Source organism: Rhinolophus hipposideros (assembly GCF_964194185.1).
Source record: "Rhinolophus hipposideros genome assembly, chromosome: 11".
NCBI classification, from domain to species: domain Eukaryota; kingdom Metazoa; phylum Chordata; class Mammalia; order Chiroptera; family Rhinolophidae; genus Rhinolophus; species Rhinolophus hipposideros.
In genome coordinates, this window is record NC_138057.1 from 31575522 (window position 1) to 31595130 (window position 19609).

At 42.7% G+C, this 19609-nt stretch overlaps 1 protein-coding gene across 3 annotated transcripts in view; it reads right to left on the bottom strand.

The window, feature by feature from the left end:
- Positions 1-19609, bottom strand: part of RCL1 (RNA terminal phosphate cyclase like 1) — a 170847-nt gene that overhangs the window by 137937 nt on the left and 13301 nt on the right. The window contains exons 3-4 of one of the 3 annotated variants that reach the window (XM_081067172.1): positions 18987-19095; positions 14254-14391 (exon numbers count right to left, since the gene is read on the bottom strand). Coding sequence is in view for 2 of the 3 variants with exons in the window: in XM_081067171.1 (XP_080923297.1) it covers positions 7717-7852 (136 nt within the window). In the remaining variant the exon portion in view is untranslated. Of the gene's footprint in view, positions 1-7716; positions 8103-14253; positions 14392-18986; positions 19096-19609 lie in introns of those variants that run through there. The other 2 variants (XM_081067171.1, XM_081067170.1) reach the window with 2 other exon arrangements.

Consider the following 19609-nt stretch of genomic DNA (forward strand, 5'->3'; position numbering starts at 1 on the left):
ATGAATCTACCAAAAAAACCAACCTAGAACTAATAAGTAAATTCAGCAAGGTTGCAGGTTACAAGAAAAACACCAAAACAAAAGTGTTTCTATATACTAGCAATGAACACATGGAAAACAAAATTAAAAGCATTATACCATTTACAATTGCTCAAAAAAGTGAAATATTTAGGTGTAAGTCTAACAAAACATGAACAAGACTTGTATGCTGAAAACTATACAATGCTGATGAAAGAAATCAAAGATCTAAATAAATGGAGAGCTATACTGTTTACGGATTAGAAGACTCAGTATATTAATAGTAAAGATGACAGTTCTCCCCAAATTGACATACTACCGGTTTAACACAGTTCTTGTCAAAATTCTAGCAAGATTAAGATACAGACAAGATTATTCTAAAACTTATATGGAAAGGCAAAAGAACTACAATAGCTAAAACAATCACAAAAAATAAGAATAAAGTTGGAGGAATGAGCCTACCCAATTTCAAGACTCACTATTATAGGTACAGTAATCAAGACGGGGTGGTGTTGGCAAAGGGATACACATACAGATCAATAAGAATAGAGAACAAAGAAAGAGACCCACACTAATATGCCCAACAGGTTTTTCACGAAGGTGCAAAGGTGATTAAATGGAAGAAAGCCATTTCAACAAATGGTGGTAGAGCAGTTAGACAGCCATAGCCAAAAAGAAAAAAAAGAACCTCAATTGAAGTTTTAAAGCTCATACAAAAATTAACTTAAGTGTAAAATGTAAAACTATAAAATCCTTAGGAAAAAAAAAACAGAAAATCTTCAGGATCTAGGACAAGGCAAAGAGTTTATAGACTTGACACCAAAAGCACAAGTAATATAAGAAAAAATTGATAAATTCTAGTTCATTAAAATTAAAATCTTTTCCTCTGCAAAAGACCATATTAAGCGAATGAAAAGACAAGTTATGGAGTGGGATAAAATATTAGCAAACTATATATCTAACAAAGGACTTGAACAAGTAAAGAAATCTCAAAACTTAACAGTAAAAACAAACAATCCTACTAGAAAATGGGCAAAAGACATGAAAAGACATTTTACCAAAGCAGCTATGTAGATGGTAAATAAGGACATGGAAAGATGTTCAACATCATTAGCCCTTAGAAATATACAAATTAAACTACATGATAGCACTATACACCTAACAAAATGGCTAAAATTAAGAAGAGTGAACACTAAATGCTGGCAAGGATGGAGAGAAACTGAATCACACATAATATATTGCTGATGGGAATATAAAATGGTAAGGCCACACTGGAAAACAGTCTGGCAGTTTCCTAAACACGCAAACTGCCATGCAGCCCAGCAACTGGACTCCTGGATATTTATCCCAAAAAGACTTATGTCCACATAAAAACTTATACATGAATTTTTATAGCAGCCTTATTTGTAATAGCCACAAAACTGGCAATGATCCAGATGTCCTTCAACAGATGAGTGGTTAAAAAATCTATGGTACTTTCATACAACGGACTACTATTCAGCAATAAAAATAAATAAATAAATAAATAAAATAAACCTGATAAAAACAACAACCAGGATAAATCTCCAGAGAGTCATGCTAGACAGAGAAAAAAGTCAACCACAAAACTAACTTACTGTATGATCCTATTTACTTTTCAGATGACAGAATTATGGGGAACAGATTAGTGATTGGCAAGGCTTAAGGAGGAAAGTGAGTGTGGCTCTAAAAGGGCAACTTAAGGAATCCTGTGGTGATGGAAAAGCTCAGTATCTTCACTCTTACCAATGTCAGTATCCTGGTTATGGCATCATTACTGTAGTTTTCCCAGATGTTACAGATGAAGTGCAGAGAGAGCTCTGTAGTATTTATTATAACTGCATGGAAGCTACAATTATCCCCAAATAAAAAGTATGGTTAAAAAAAACACGATGGTGCATAGTTCCATCTGGAATCGCATTTACAGTTTCAAAGCAATAGCAGATCTGAAATGGACCATTAAGACCATTGGAATCTGTCTTTAAAAGATGAGCACCTCGTTTGGAGCAGCTAATAATCATCATGTGGGAGCAAACTTTAACAGTCAATGCAGACACAAGAGGGCAGGTTCCAAATAACAAGACAATATTCAAACTACACTTACTAATATAGTCATTGGCCTTCCCCAAATCCAGTTACCTATAAACAACTCTGAATCCCAGACCATACTGAAATAAAATATAGGTATATCCTCGTGGTGTAACAAGAAATATATTTGATGTGTGTCCCAGTTCCTGGCACTGAACTCCTAAAATCCTTGGTAGTTCCTGAGTGATAGGCGTGTCTTTTAAAAGTTATTCATAAAGAGCCCCTTTTGAACACCTGAATTTATGCTGCTGAGATGGCTTAGGGTGGTGCCCCTAGAGAGCCTCAGCATGGGACATGAGACTGGTTATTAGAAAGACCAAAGGATTAGAGGGTTGGGAATTTTAGCTCCACTCACTGATGGGGGGGTGGGGGGGGGTCTGTCAAACCTCGAGATTAAGCCTTATAAAAACTCTTGAACATGGGGACAACTTTCAGGTTGGTGAAGGACTCCACATTCTGGGAAGGTGGCATGCCCTGGTTCCACGGAGACAGAAGCTCCTGCCACAGGACTCTTTTGGCCTTGGCCCTATCTATGTACCTCTCCATCTCATTGTTCATCCTTATAATATCCTATATATCCTTATACAGTGTTTCCCCAAAAATAAGACCTAACCGGACAAGAAGCCCTAACATGATTTTTCAGGATGACATCCCCTGAACATAAGCCCTAATGTGTATTTTGGAGCAAACCTTAATATAAGACCCAGTCTTATTTTCAGGAAAACACAATAATATCCTTTATAATAAACAAGTAAATGTAAGTAAATGTTTCCCTGAGCTTTGTGAGCCATTCTAGCAAATTATTGGACCCAAGGAGGGGACTGTGGGAAGCCCCAATTCACAGCTGACTAATCAGAAGTACAAATAACCCGGACTTGCGATTGGGACTTGATTGGCATCTGAAGTGGGGGGCAGTGGCACTGAGCCCTTAATCTATGGGATCCAATGCTACCACCACATAGTGTAAGAATTGAGTTCAATCTGTAGGACACCCAGTTGTTGTCTGCTGAAAATTGAAGTTGCTTGATATGGAGGGGGAAAAACCCACATATCTGGTGTCAGAAGTATTAAGAGTAGAGGAGAAAGAGTTCTCCCTTACAAACACCCTTTTAAAAGATCTAATTTATGAACAGCCAGACTGATTCCCAAAACAATGCATCAGTTTAACCAACAGATGTTTTACCTTTTAAAGAGCCTCTATGTAGCATGCTTCCTCAGCACATTTTAAAGTATTCTTGTGATTAAAACGCCACTTACCCCTCCTTTTTCAGAATCTCATCTGCTTAAGCCAAGTGCAGCACTCCCATGGGATCAAAAAACCTCCTCTCTCTAATTTCGCAGGGAAAGACAGTGAGGCTTGGTCATATGACCTGCTCAGGAACTTGGATAGTAGCAGCCCCTGTCCTAACTACTAAACCAATGCTCTTGCCCAAGTCCATCATTTCTGCATTCTTACTTTAAAACAATTTTCATACTGGTGGAATTTTTTTCCATTTGGACCTCACCTTACCCAGGAAATGTTAACTCAACTGAACCCTGCAAGACACAGCCCTTGTGAAATCCAGAGACAGAGGCATTTTGGACAGCTGCTTTATAATATGATTAGGAACGCCCAAGTCCATCACACAGTCAGATGGGAAAACAAGCCCTTCAGGCTGGAGCTGATTTCCAGCTCTGTTACTCAGTGGATGGTCAACTTCACCAGCTATCTTACTTAACTATGCCTTGGTTTCTTTACCTTCAGTAAAACAGCCACCAAAAAAATATGTATTTCCTCCTCACTGATAGGAAGAGTCTAATGAGACAACATAACTGTTTATGATTCTCAACAGTGAAGCAAAAATTACACATGTGGCTGTATAATTAATAAAAACCACTCCAGGATCATCTTTCTTTAGAGTTTGAATTCTTCTCATTATTTATAATCCCTCTGGGTTAGAAGGGGGAAGTTTTATTTAAGAGATTAACTAATCTGCCCAAAGTCACAGCATTTGAGCTGTGTGTTATCCCCTTCTGAACCTTTGTGCAGTTTTCTTGGGACCACATACTGCTATTCCCAACCATTAGGGGTACGGAAGGGAAAAAAAAAAAAAGACTTAATAATTAAGTCCAGGAGGCCAGGGTTTTTCAGCACTATGGATATTTTGGACAGAATAACTCTTTGTGTGGGGAGCTGTCCGGTGCACGGTAGGATGTTTAGTGGCACTCCTGGGTTCTACCCCTAGATGACGGAGCTGCCTCTCATTTGTGACAACAAAAAATGTCTCCAAACACTGCCGAATGTCTCCTGGGGAGCAAAATTGCCCCTGGTAAAGAACCATTACAACACAGAAATATTTGAAAGCCATCACCTAAAAGGAAACCGTTAGACCAAAAAGAGAAAACAAAGAGAATGCATAATTCTCTTTAAATATTTGAAAAGTTTCCACATATAATAGATGTAGGAACAGATTTCAGATGCCAGAGAGCAGAACTATACCCAGTGGGTAGAAGTATACATAATAAAATCAGCTAACATTTATTCTTCCTAAATTCCAGGCACTATTCAATTCATTTAATCATCACAATAACCTTATGAAGTTGGTAGTACTGGCCCCACTTTACAGATTAAAAGGCTGAGGCTCAGAAATGTTAAAGAATTTGTCGAAGGTCCAAGAGCTAATAGCAAAAGCAGAACCAGGACTCAAACTGAGATCTAAGTCTAAGCCTAAACTCTTAATCACAAGATACCATACCATGAAAAATTAAGGATTTTTACCTCAACGTAATTAAACAAAACACTCTGACTTCAAAGCTGTTCTCGCAGCCACCACTGCAACCCAATCTGTCCAATCAGAAGCAGATCCAGAAAGCCTTTCTACATAACCTCCAGGGAAGTCTCTGCTCTAACTCCAATGAGCCCCTCGACAACACTCAGCTCTCCCTACTTCAAGTTACTCAAGCTACTCTGTCAAGCTCTTCATTAGAAAGCTCCTTGAGCGGGGCAACCAGCTACTCTCCTTCATAACCCCCACAAAGCCCTGCACGTACTGGGGCTCAATAAACCTCTTCTGAATGACTGCTCCTGAGGCAGAAGGCCTCCACACCACTCCCACCCTCCAAAGCCCACACCAGCAGGGATGTTTAAGTAAGCACTTCTGAGGGATGTAATTCTTGCACTTAAGCTGAAGATGGTACTGGAAACACTCTGAGTTTTCTCCAACTCTCAGAATCGGAGTTCAGGAAGCGTCAGAAAGGGAAAGGTGACTGGTAACAAGCCCTGTGGCTACATCTTCAATCCAGCTCACAAGGACTCACTTGACTATGACCATATAACGTGTCAGGGGCTACATGTATTTATCTGTATGCATGCATGTATATACACTTACAGGTGTATGTATACATATACACATATCCGCGTCTATCTATGAATGCAAGTATAGTCACCCCTTGGCATCTGTGGGGGATTGGTTTCAGGATCCTACATATACCAAAATCCATGGACACTCAAGGACCTTATATAAAATGGTGTAGTATTTGCATATAGGCAATAGCATGGTATGCCTACATATCACTTCATTTATGTGGATTCAGCATAGTGCTTGGTGAGTGGCAAATTAAAGTTTTGCTTTTTGAAACTTTCTGGAACTTTTTTCCCCAAATATTTTCGATCCACAGTTGGTTGAATCTGCAGATGCAAAAAACATGGATACAGAGGTCCAACTGTATATACCTGTATCTCAGTTCCCTCTATAAGAAATTAAGCAAATGTCTACAAGATTTCTGAGGCCTTGAAGTCAGTACAAGGAGGTCTAAATTAGGGGCTCCTTTTTCCCCCTAGTATTTTAATAAGGTAAGGCAAATAATGCTATACACAGTGTTCCTCAAAAATCTCCAAAACATCTGCCAACCAGTACTACCTCCCCCACGTCCCAGAGTCTGGTACCCTCTCAGGAAAATGCCAAGTGGCCAAGGCCTGTCCATGTGTGTAGTGTGAGGTGATGCTCACACTGGACAGGGGAGACAGGGAAGCATCCTTTGGAACATTACACATTAGTTGGAGGCCACCTGCCAAGAGATAAACACTAAATTGTATCTTATAGTCACTATATTCCCATTAGAAATCCTAGGTCTCCAGGTTAAACTACTTCTAGTCATTAAAAAAAAAAAAAAAAAAAAAAAAAAAAAAAAAAAAAAGCTCTGCCCAGAATTCATAGAAGTAGAAACCTGTATTCTTACCATATCCAGCTAGTGGTGAGTTCTATAGGATGATTTAGGGGTGAAGGGGAGAGCTGGCTGGGAATACCACAGAGTAGAGCAATCAAGCAATTGCTTTGCCAAAGGTTCAGAATCAAATGAGGGCAAGAGACGATGAGGGGATGAGGGCCTGGCATAAACCACGCTAGTGGCCCCTCCTTAACGTCTGTGTTTTTGAGCAGTACAACAAGGGCAATAATCGTGTACCAACACAGCCTTTCCTACTGTCACCAAGTTCCTCTCCATGGTATGCAGGTCTTCTGGTTCTTTCCTTCCTAACCTTCTATCTCCATCAATGACATGGCATTTTCCCCTTACTTGCAACCAATCGCCATTCAAGACAGAAATGTAAGTGTGCAGAAAATGCATTCAGACAGATGATGAAATGGGCTGGCCAACTAGTACAGGAGCCAGTGCAAAACTAAACACATCAACACGACCCAAAAAGCTTCCAGGACCAACTACAAACCATCTTCTTCAATCTGCAGAGAGGTTTTTTTCCCTTTTCTTTAACTGAGATTCCCAATTTGGGATAACCAGACAGAAGCTTTTAAACTCATGTGTCTTATTCCGGGTACCGGTTCAAAATCCGAGCCATTTAATTGATGTGTGTTTAACTGGGGCCTACTTTTAATCTATCTACAATACCTTTGTAGGGCAAAAAGGAAGCTTGGAGGCCGGTCGTTTTGGCGCTTGTCAACAACACTTTACTCAAGTCAAGGCAATTAGGCCCATGACTGTTAAAAATTTATCTCAAAGCTCCTGTCCTGTGCACATCAATCACAGTCACGGCTGAAAACAAAGAATTTTTAAAGACTCTCTAATCCACACCCAAGGGGAGGTGTGAAGGCAGCCGAGAAATCATGGAGACAGCGCCAGCCTGCGTCCCAGGGGGCAGCTGCTTCTGAGACCTGTTTTGGGACAGGGCACGGGACCAACCAGTGGTACTTTTCTCTCCAAATCTCCCTCCATCTTTACATTTGCCCATTCACCACATTTCGGTCCAACAGTTTTTCTCCTTTGAGAGGTTTATGGCGAGAGCAAGAGGGACTGGAGACAAGAGAGGGTCGAAGCCTGGAATTCGGTGCAACACTTAATGCTGGAAGGAAAACGTGTAGCTGTTTACAATCAGCGCCCGGGCGACGCCGAGAGCATCGCCCAGCCGAGTCCACCCCTCGGGGCTCGACCCCGCCTCCCCCAACCGTCCGGCGCGTCCGGCGTGGGGGAGACAAGCCACGGGCCCTCCCCAACGCGCCCGCGGGACCCGGAGGCTCCCCACGCGCCGGCCCCCAGGGCGTCAGCGCGGTCTTGCCCCGGCCCCCGCGCCACCCCGCGCGCTGCCCCGTCCCCATTTACCTCGGAGGCCCGGGTTGTCGTCTCTGGCACGAATCTTTCTGATTTTGACTGGGCGCCCGCTCAGAGTCGACAGGACCAGACGCTGGCGCAAGAAGTTGCAACCCGCGTAGCTGAGGGAGTGCGCCTGAGTCGCCATGTGCGCTCCCAGCGCTAGGCGCGGACCGCGGGGTGCGGCGACTCCTGACGGGCGCGAGGGTCACGGCCCGGGAGGCGGCGGCGACAGAAACGGTAGCAACCAGGGCTCCCTCCCGCAGCCCCGTAGCCCCCGGCGCGTCCACGTGGTTTGGAACAGGAAGACGGGGAAACGAGACACCGGGTCAGAGGGGAGCGGGGCGGAGCCGGCGACCGCCTCCCCGCCTCCCACCTCCCTGCCTCCCCGCCCGGCTGGGGGCGGTCTAGTACCGAGCCACGCTGTTATTGGCCCTCGCAGGATCAGGGCGGTGCCCGCGCCGCGCCACCATTGGCCCGCTATGGGGCTGGGCGGTGCCTGGGCCGCGCTGCCATTGGCCCGCACTGGAGTTGGGCGGTACCCGGGCCCCGGCAACAGCGCGCGGCGGGGGGAGCGCGGAGGGGTGGCCTAGGAGCCTAGGTGCGGGAACTCGCTGGCCCCGGCATCCTCCGCGGTTCTCTCCCGGAGTAGAAGCAAAGGGGAGGCGACAGACTGGGGTTGAGTGTCTGCTGCATACCCGGACTTAGGCTCACTACTACGGCAACCGCTGGGATGTGGATGGTATTAGCTCCCGCGCCTTTTTCTCAATAGCGGGGAAAACTGGCTTGGCGCGCTTGCCCTGTTGCTGCTGGCGCTGTCCCCTCGTTCCCCCCCTGTCATCCTGCGAGGTACTGCCATTCCCTCCTTACACATTGGGACAGGCTCGAGGAAAACTGCAAAGCTGACAGTGGCAACATGCACTGGGACTCCAGTCTCCGGACACCAGGCCGCTGTGTATTTAATTATGAGGCGCCAAGCGTTGCCCCTTTCACATCGGTCCCTTCTTTGATGTTCACGGCGCCAAGTCAGGTCCTCCCATCTGGCATACCTCAAAGTGGGTGGTTGTGATAACTTCACACAAATACACACAACTTTTCCCTCTTTCCTGTCCTCTTCTCATCCTGCACACCAAAATCTTACAAAGATTGCATTATGTCACGCTTCTGCTCAAAAACCTTCAAAGATGTGCGGTTAACGATCAAATAACCACAAACTTAGGAGTCCAGTATCACAATCACGTGGGTTTGCAGCCATTCTTGGACAATGTCATCAGATTAGGAGCTCCAGAACACATGGGGGGGGGGCGGTTCTGGAAGGGGTGGGAGTTTGAGTAAGACTAACAAGGTGGCTAGCAGCCTTGTGTGGGTAAGTCTCAGTTACGAGAAACTACCTGGGAGGTCTGACCGCCTATAGGGTGACAGGTTATTAGAAGTGTAAGTAGTCCACTGAGGAAGTCCACGTCTATTATTGCCACTTCTTCAGACTGCCTTGTAGGAAGTCGACAATGGGGAGGTGGGACCTGTGAGAGTCTCCCTTGAACCCTGCTCTGGGGAATGCCAAAGCAAGGAGAAGAGCCATCACGCCAGGAATGGACTTTTTGTACATCATCTCATTTAAATTACTCAATAACCTTAAAAAAAAAAAAAACTAATATCCTCTGTAGCAAAGCCCGTCAGTGCCCTGTTCATATCCCTTCAGTTCTTACTATTTTCAGCGCAAACTTGCTTAATTTTCTGCTAACCGCACCTATATCTCTTGGTCTGAGGGGTTTTCCCACCTGCATGGAACTTAGCAGGCCAACGGTACTGGGACCTAATGTCCCCCAGTGTCCTCATCCAATGACTGATGAGAGTTGATGTTCCCCAGCTCGCTCAAGTTTCCCCAGAGGTTTTAGCTTCAGTTGCCCACAGGGATAACTTGCTTGATCAAGTAAATTTTATCGACTTCCTTCCCTTTCCTGGATCTTTCCCAGCTCTCTTCTGATAATTCCTGGGATTAACTCCCAAATAAACTACTTTCACTGAAATTATTGCCCCAGGTTCTTCTGGGCAACCTCAAAATAAGTCCTGATTTTTAAAATTAGAGAACTGAGGTTTAGAGAGAATAAATGGTCTGCTTAAAGTGACATAGCTAATAAATGGCAGAACCAGAATAGAAACTCTCTCTCTCTCTCTCTCTCTCTCTCTCTCTCTCTCTCTGTCTCTCTCTCTCTCCCCCCTTCTCCCTCTCCCTCTCCCTCTATTTCCATCCCATCATCCTCCCTTCCCCCTCTTTCCCTCTCCCTCTATCACTATCTCAGTCATTCTCTCTGGGGTCATATATCTTTGGAACCCTGAACCTCCAGTAAAAAATCTGCCTACCAAGCAGCTGCCATGTCAGAGAGAACACAGAAAGAGAGAGCGCCAGCTGTTCCAGCTGACAGCTAGCATCAACTACTAGACATGGGAGTGAGCGAGACTTCAGATGATTCCAGTCCCTAGCCAGCTTCTGACCAGTCTTTGGAGCCAAACTAGCCAATGCCATATGGAGCACAGATGAGCTGTTCTCACCGAGCCCTGTTCAAATTGCATATTCCTGAGCTAAATAAATGACTTACTGTTTTAAGCTATGAGTTTGGGGGTCGTTTGTTACACGGTAATAGATAATGGAAACTACATATCCCTGAACTCCTTTCCCTGAATAATTCTGGGTTAGCAAGCCAAAAGAAACACCTTGCATGAGATTTGGAAGGCAAAAGTGAAGTCACAGCCATATTTTTTATGTTGGAAAGTCACTGCCAGATACCAGGCTCTCTTGAAGCTCACATTCGTATTTGATGTTGACCTTATTGGCATGGGATATCATCCAGGCCCATAGCTCCTCTAACTCCCACCTCATCCTATTTTATCAATTCCAACTGCGGGGCCAGCTACGCATTTACCCCCATAACAAAAAATATCATCTTCTGCTGGTCACTCACATCATTAAAGTTGGAGGCTTGGAAGCTTGGTTCCAGCTCATCCTGCTGACTTTGGGCTCCATTGCCAAGGACAAAGACAACAGCCTCACATAGACGGTGAAACTAGCCTCCACAATGGCTTAAGGTCATTATCAAATCCCTATAATAAATCTCTAGTGAGTTGTTCTGCTTTTTTGATTGAATCCTACCTGGTGCAGAAGCCATTATTGAAAGCCTACTGATGTTAAGGCTCTATGGTAAAAGCTTTATATACATGGTCTCATTTGGTCCTCACCCAACTAGCTGAAAAGTTCGATATTGAGTACTAAGGGGTTTATGATACAATTCTTTCTACTCTTGTTTATATTTGAAGTTATGCATTACATCTGCTCATGTTCTTTCACGCTAAGTGATAAATGACATATACCTTGCCTTGTTATCACTTCTACAAATACTTCCATTTTAATAAGGATAAAATTATACTTGGCTCAGCAATGGGGGATTTGATTTAGGGGCCAGAGTAGAAATGGATTCTTCCCAGTCCATAGAGAAAGCTGCTCAACACCCCACTTCTACCTATCTGCTGTCTCATCATCTCTTTTGTTCACTATAATGGTTCCATGGGCTTTTTCTCATCTCAGCCTGAAACTAATGCTTACACTGCTCCAGTTTTAGGATGAATTTCTGTGTCCAGAGCTCCTCCTCTGGGCTCCCACAATAACTATTCACAGCTACATTTTTGCATATATATCTTTTCAAAACTTATTTATGTGGCAGCCTTCCTAACAATGCTTTGTATCCAGTAAGTGCAAAGACAGTGTCCTATCATTTAGAGCAGAACTAGTGTCTTATTTGTATTCCCAGTGCTTAGCACCTAGTAGGAGTTTGACTAGAATTAGTTACTTAATCAATTAATTGAAAGACATACAGCTAGCCTAAATCAGTAACTCAAAACTGTCTGAACCATTGATTCTCAAAGCTTAGCATGCATTAAAATTGCCTGGAGGGCTTGTTAAAACCGGTTGCTAAGCCTTGTCCCAGAATTTTTTCAATACATCTGGGGTAGGGCTTGACAATTTACATTTTTTAACAACATCCCAGGTGATGTTGATGCTTTTGGTCTAAGGACCATACCTTGAGAAGCTCTAAGAAAATAACATACACATAAAGGGAGTCCCAGAAGGAAAAGAGAGAAAGGAGCAGAAAGAATATTTAAAGAAATAGTGGGCAAAAGTTCCCAAATTTGATGAAATACATAAATCTATAGATCCAAGTAAAGTCACTACGTAGAAGTTGAGCCTCCAGATGAGAACCCCACCTGGCTGACACCTTGATTACTACTTGTGAGGTCCTCCCTGAAGCACAGAACACAGTTAAGCCACGCCTCAATTTATGACCTACCATCTTGTTCGTGAAGTCCTTCCCATTACATCCCAATCCTCACTGTGTCCCAGGGTATCCCAGTTCTGCTATCTTCTAGGACTAATTTGTATATTTAAATTTACCTCATTGTTCCTACATTTATATCTCTTTGCTCTCATAGCAAAATCTTGGTTTCCAAATACCCCAACATACTCGTAATTACTCAATTGCTTTAGCCCACATATCACAAGAAAGAGTCTCAGAACAACAATACTAATACGACCGCCAAAAATATGATTACAGAAAAGAGTGTATAATTTTTTTCTTTTTGTCCTTAGGGCATACTCCACAGGGATGTATAGTGAGATTACTGCTTTATAAAAGTACTTGAAATAGTTCCTCTCTGTGTGATTTTGCCATCTACTCAATATGGAGTTAGACTTATTTGTTTCATTTTGCTTCCAATTTTTAGGGATTTATTTTTTTAATTTAACTTTATTCCATAATTACATAAAATTTACAAAACAAGTCATATTTACAAAACATAGTATATAGTGAGAAATGTAGCTACTATCTCCATCCTCTCTACCGGGTCCTTTCCTTCCCCCTATAGAGGACTGACTGTTTTAAAAGTTTTTGGGTTAGCCTTATTTTTAAAAACTATAAGCATATATCTGCAGTTTTATTCTCTCTTCCTTCAGCTTTCTTGGATAAGTAGTAGCATATCACACACGATTTTCTTCATGTTTGTTTTCAACTGACAAAAATACATTATAGAAATCACTTCCAGAGCAGTACATAATGTTATTATTTTCTTTACAGCTTCCTTCATATAAATGGGTCATATTTTATTCAACAGCCCACTAAAAAAATGCACATTTCCAGTGTTGTATTATTATAATACTGCAGCAGTTAATAGCTCAGCTCACATATATTTTCATATTTTGCCAGTATAACTTTGTGATATACTTCTAAAAGCAGGATGGCTGAGTCACAGTGTAAATACATATGTAAATTTTCTAGATATTGCCAAATTCCCTTTCATGTGAATAGTATTATTTTACATTCCCACTTACAACATATAAAAGTACCTGTTTCTCTACAGCCTCACCAAAAGAGTATATTGTTAAACTTTCAGATTTTTGCCAATCTGAGAGGTGATAAGCAGTATTTCAGTGTATTCTTAATTTACGAAAAAAATTAATTTTATCTCAAAACCAGGAAGAACATAATTTCAAAATAACGTACAGCCCTTTGAATTGAAAACAGATTTATGCAAACCTTGCTCTCGGTCTTAGCCAATTCATAACAAATTACCACAGAATGAGTGGCTAAAACAACAAACATTTATTTCTCACAGTTCTGGAGGCTGGCAGGCCGAGGTGCCAACATGGTTGGGTTCTTCGTGAGTGTATTATTCTTGGTTTACAAACAGCCATCTTTTTGCTGTGTCCTCATGTGCGGGAAAAGACAGCTAGCTAGCTCTCTGTCCTCTTCTTAAATGGCACTGATCCCATTCCTGAGGACTCCACACTCTTGACTTAATTACCTCCCAAAGTCACCACCTCCAAATACCACCAGGATCAGGATTTTGACATATGAATTTTGGGGGAAACTGAATGTTTATTCAGTCCATTGCACCATCAAATTCTCCTTATTTTTCTCAATTTCTCTAGGTTGGTAAAGACTTGCTCAAAGACCAGTAGTCTCCAGGACAGAGTATAGTAACCATTGCTCTGGCCAGTGTTTCTCAACCACACATATAAAATAATATTTGTCATCATTATTACAAATAGCACTCAGGTGTAGAAGAGTGAAACTGGTCATTACCAAAGACAACAGGCGCAGGAGTTGTACCACCCCAAGACTGTCCAGCCACCCCAATGCTCAGGCCTTTAATATCTCCACACACTTGGAATCCATACCTATTACAAAGCTCTGTATTAGAAAACTAACCCCATCTATGATACATGGATTCTTGTTAATTTCCATCTCAGAAGGTTGTATTTTCCTAACCATCACGTTAGAACTACATCTTACTTTGAGGCCTATAGCCTTCTGTCCTCTAAGTACAATAATGTTGAAACTAATTAAGAGAACAAAGAACAAACTGTTCCTAATTCCAGTGAAGCATTTCAAAAGTTCTATCTATATTTAAGTTTTTTTCAATTATAAATTACGTGCTTTTTACATTATAAATCATTTTTATTCACTTCTTAAAAGAAGGCATGTGTATTTTGCTGCTCACCTGATTTTTAGGTGTGACCATATGTTTGCTTTGGTCAGTGAAATAGAGGCAGAATTGATATGTGTCACCTTCAAGCTGAAGCTCCTTTTTCCCTTTGCCATGGCAACCAGCATTGTAGGTGCTCCATCAGTCTGGATCCTGTAGTGGAGATAAATATGATGCAGAAATCAATCTACCATGGACATGTAGCCTGAAGTGAGAAGTAAACCTGTGTTATTTTAAGCTACTGAGATTTTGAGGTTACTTGTTATTGTAACAAACAAAACCTACCCTGTCCTGACTAATATATTAAAGAGTCTAATGTGGTGCTATGTTATGGAGACCTAAAGTTTCAATGCAGTTGAAGATATTGGAAAAATTGTACCTCTGAAATAGCACAGAAGTACCAAATGATTACTCTGTAATTAAAAGAACAATGCATATCATCTGTGGGATCAATATCAGTTTACGGGCTAATTAAGTAGTTAATTATTTGTGGAACCATTGTTTTTCAGAGCTTGATGGGATCTCAGAGATGACCAAACTCAATGTTCTATCCAACACACAGCCCTCTATACCATTCCCAGAGAGTAGTCTTCCAGGATCTTCTTGAAAACCCACATGAATAGATAGCTTATGTCACATGAAGCACCATGCTCCATTTCCTGATAAATCTAATTGTTTAAAATTCTTTGTATATCAAGTTGACTTCTTTCTCCCTGTTATTGCAATGCATTGGTTCTATGAGAAAATGAAATCTCTCTTGCTATGTACAAGACCTAACATATTACCTTCTGAAATATGTTCAGTGTTTTGCACTATTCCTTGATGTCATTATTTCCGGACCATTCTCTTTCCCAGTCACTCACCTTTGGAGCATTCTTCAGTCTGATACCCAAGAAGACTCTGAATTTGGCATGCAGTATTCTCTACTCCCCTCCTCCTACTGTACTGTCCCCCCCCATGCACCCCCCCTTACCTTCCCAAGCTGGTTGCTGCTGGAATGAAAGCCCTGCCATAATAAAATAAACCCATAAAAGACACTTTTGATGTGACAATCCTCTAAGAGATCAAAACCACATCGAGAAGAATAGCTAATAGTTAGGTCTGGGACTATAATAACAACAAAAAAAGGACAAATCCTTGAATTTTGCCTTCAGGGAGAAGTGTTGGAACAATGGGCTTATTGTATAATTCCAGCCCAGTGATTTTTGGGACTAAGACAGTCTGAAACCAGAGAAGGGAAACCAGCTGCAAGAAATTCCAAGAAACATCAACATGTGTGTACTTCTTGGAGGGAAATTTCCAGTGATTTCTGGGAACATTTAGTAACTTCTGTGCTTACATATGTTTGGTGTGTACAGGCAAATGCTTACCCCAAAGATATTCATTCAGAAGTTGACACAGTGAGTCTTTCATTTTCTTGTTAAAAAAAAAAGTGTCCTACTTTTTATGATTTTTAAAAATACTACATGCTGCCATAGAAAATTTGAAAAATATGGAAACATACACATAAGTAGAAATTAAATCCGCTATGACAGGTGCTCATACAATTAAAATTTTTGCATATTCAGTAGATAATGGCATATCTATTTATGGTCATGTTTGATGTAACAAAACTAAAGTTCAAAAGTATTTGTCATTAAAATTTGTTTAACAGGATTTAGAATTTTAAAGATTTAACTCTCTCTTTTCTGCTAGAATTATAGAATTTATTTCTATTCCTTGACTCTAAGGATATCAAAGAAAAAGGATATCAAGAATAATAAACCCCATGACTATTTCGTGGGTGATGAAATTGTCAAATAAGTTTCCCTATTTGGCTGTTTTCAGTGGCCCATCGGAAATATTCAGCATTTCAAACCCAACATGTTTAAGCATGTCTAAACTGAACTCATTTTCCACTCAAATCTGAGGTTTTTCGTAGTCAGGCCTTTCTTTTTTAAAGAGATGAAGTAATGTTATTTTTCTGGTTCACCAGACTTACAACCTCAGTGCCTCTCTCTTCTTCCCAACATATTCATGAAGATAGAAATTTCTCCGTTAAACTCGCTAGGATCCCATCCCTTCCACTTGAACTCTATGCTGCTACCTTAGACCCCATCAACTGGGAAGCTGTTAGGAAAGAGGACGCTAATTAATGTCTATCCAGCTGCCTCCATTGTTCCCCCTAATGTGCCCTTATGTTTTATCATCCTTTTTCTGAAATGTATGAGAGCTCCTCATTGCTTATTGACTCAAACCTAAACTCTTTGGCCTAATGCTATTTATCTAAAAACTATTTATTTACCTGGCACAAACTACTCTGTGCCAGGTACTATGCTTGGCAGGAAAGATAAAATGATGCACTTAACAGACAAGATTCCTGCCCCATGGTGCCACGATCTAGTGGGAAAGACAGGCAATAAAATGAATAAAGTAAACATGACTTGTGACAAGTGCTCTGAAGGAAATAACTAGGGTGCTGTGCCCAAGGAAGGGTCTACTGGTTAGTGGGTGATGTGTAACTTTGGGAGTGGGGCTGAAAGAGGAAGTGGGGAAACCAATAAAGAGGCTCCTCCCGTTGCTTGGGCAGCAGATGACGATAGTTTGGATTACTGTGGTGGCAATGGAGAGGGAAGTGGTCATATTAGAGATATATTTAAGAAGTACTAATGGGATAGGGAAAGGGCGGAATCAAAGATCATGTCCAGCTTTCGGTTTAAACAATTTGGTTGATAGTAATGCCAGTTCTGAGATGAGGAATATGAGAGAAGAATGGATTGGGAGATTGAAAACAAGATTTCCATGTTGGACTTAACCATCTAAAAAGGATAAGGAACCAGCCCAGGTCTCAAAACAACAGTGCCAGAGAGCAGGCTCCCCTGCCTCTCCAAGAAAGAATCCAACCTTCTGGGCAGCCAGTGGTCTATCCTCATCCCAGCTGGCAACCCAGACCAGAACAGCTTTGACCGTGGCCTGTTGAGTTATCTTCTACAGCCTCCGGTGCAGGAAGAGTCTGGCCACAGCTTTTTCCCAGCAGCACCGGCTCCTAAACCTCCCTTGGCTTAAGTAGAAGGGAGAGGAGAAGGAGATTTCTCCCAAGACTCCCCCATCTTGCAGGTCTACCCTCTCTAGACTGCCTGTAGAATAGAAAGGGCACTCCTTCCTCCCATCCCTCCAATGGTGGGACCTCTTCCAAGAAGAAGCATTGCCCCCCAACAATTCCCTGTCCATCGGGAGGAAGAGATCTTCCTCTCTCTCTGGAGGATGTGCTCTCCCTGTTAGGAGCAGAGAGAGGCAGCCCCTCCTAGGTCCATGGCCATTCTGAGGCTGAGTTCTGGCATCCTGTCCAGTCCAGCATTGTGGGCCAGGGCCTATCCGATGGGGGTGGAGCCTCTGGCTGGACAGCTCCCCTCAACCTTCCAGGGGGCCCTCCCTGGACAAGCTGAATCAGCTCTGCCTCCCTGGCCCTGTAACATGTGTTCTGTGGCCCCTGGAACCTGCCCCTAGCTGGTTACTCTCACCTTAGCCACCCAGGTGAAGCCCTTGCCGTCCTGGAGAGAGATATTATACCTGGTGCTTCTGCCATTATCACTCAGGCTGCAATGTGCAAAATGCATTCTCTGAGGCTCAGTCTGGCCAGAGACCATGGGTACTGCCCACAGTTGGGGAGGCTCGGCTCTCCTGCTTCCAGGGACAGCTCACTCCAACTGGGAGCAGCCGTTCTTTCCAGGCTGGGGGAAGGCACATTGGATAGACAGGAACATCTGCCACCAGACACACTCCTGCTTGGTGCTCCTCAATCTCCTGGCCACGGACTCCATCCAGGGGTAGCTGTGGGCTAACCCTGCATCATGAGGACAACCAAACCACATGTGGGGAAACTGGGAGGGTGCCCTTGGCTGCAGCGGTGACCAGGAGCCGGCCATGAAATTCCTACCTTGCTTGGCCACCTAATGACTTTTGAATTGGATTGTTTAAGAAATCAAAAGAAAGGGAAAGGGGAATTGAATCGTTTCTCATTACTTTTATGCACTTCCATGTAATTTGTACTTATTCAGAACTTGCTAGTTATTTCTATCTTGTATTATCTTTAATTTGTATGATGCCTTTAAAATTATGCCTTCCCAATAAGATTGAGACTGGCCCAAGAGTAGGGGTTTTTCCTTCTCCTTCTGTGTTTAGCACTCCTTTTTTTTTTTTTTGTCTTTTGTCTTTTGTCTTTTTCCCTAGAGCTGGGAAGGCAGCAAGCACGCCGCTTGCTGGGTCCCCTCCGGAGGGCCTCTGGTGGAAAGCTCCTCCTGGGGAGGAAAACAGCTCTGGCCTGCAGCTCTGGCCTTGCCTGATAGTCTCCCCGGAGCCCAGCCAGCGCTATCAGTTATTTGCACATGGAAGCCTGGGGCAAGGGGGGGAAGAGAGGAGGCTGGAGGGGGAGGAAGACTTGTCTATGGGCCCCTGGCCTTTACCCTGTGAGCTCACTTCCAACACCTCAGGAGAATAAAGTGCTCCGCCCAGGAGGAAGACTTGGGTTGTCAGACTTTGGTTTGTGAGGGAAAGGATTTTAAAAAGTTAACCACACAGGCATTCGATAGCACATGAAGTTAAGGGTGGATGACTAACAGAAATTACAGGATGGCTCCACCCTCTTGCTGAAATGGCATATTCTTTTGAATGCTTTGGGTAATTGCACAACACTTAGTGCTCACTGGGAGCAGTTTTCCATCAAGGGAAAATAGGGGTAATTACAATATCCTATTCATCTCCTTCGTTACCTCCTCGACTCTCCGCTGTGACCAGTCTTCTTCCACCTGTTTTTCTTCTCTAAGTCTTCATGTCTTCAGAACTCAATTTATTTATACAAGTAGGACAATGGTAGACAAACTGAGTGGGAAAAAAGAAATTCAATTATGCAGTATTCGAGGCTTGCATTCAGTAAAACAAAACTTCCTGTCTTCCTCCTGCCCTCCACGGAAAAGCATTTATGTTGACACAGCGCCATCTGCTGGCACCTGGAATCTCAGCAGCCGAATACATTCGCCTTCTCTTCGTATTGCTTTTGACCAGTGCTGATCATTTAACTCATTCATTTAGAACACACTCACTGTGTGCTTATTTTGTGCCAGACACTGTGCTAGATACTAGAGGTACAAGAAAGCACGGCCACTACCCTCTCTAGTGTGGTGGTTCTTACACTTGGTACAAGTCAGAGTCATCTCAGGAAATGTTTACAATGCAGATACCTAGGCTCTACCCTACGAGATTCTGAATTGGTGGGTCTGGGGTAAGTCCCAGGAACCTGTATTTTAAACAAACTTTCTGGGTGATTCTGAAGCAGGGAGTCCATGAATCACATTTTAAGAAAAACTAATTATGGAGAAGCAGACAGTGGAATCCA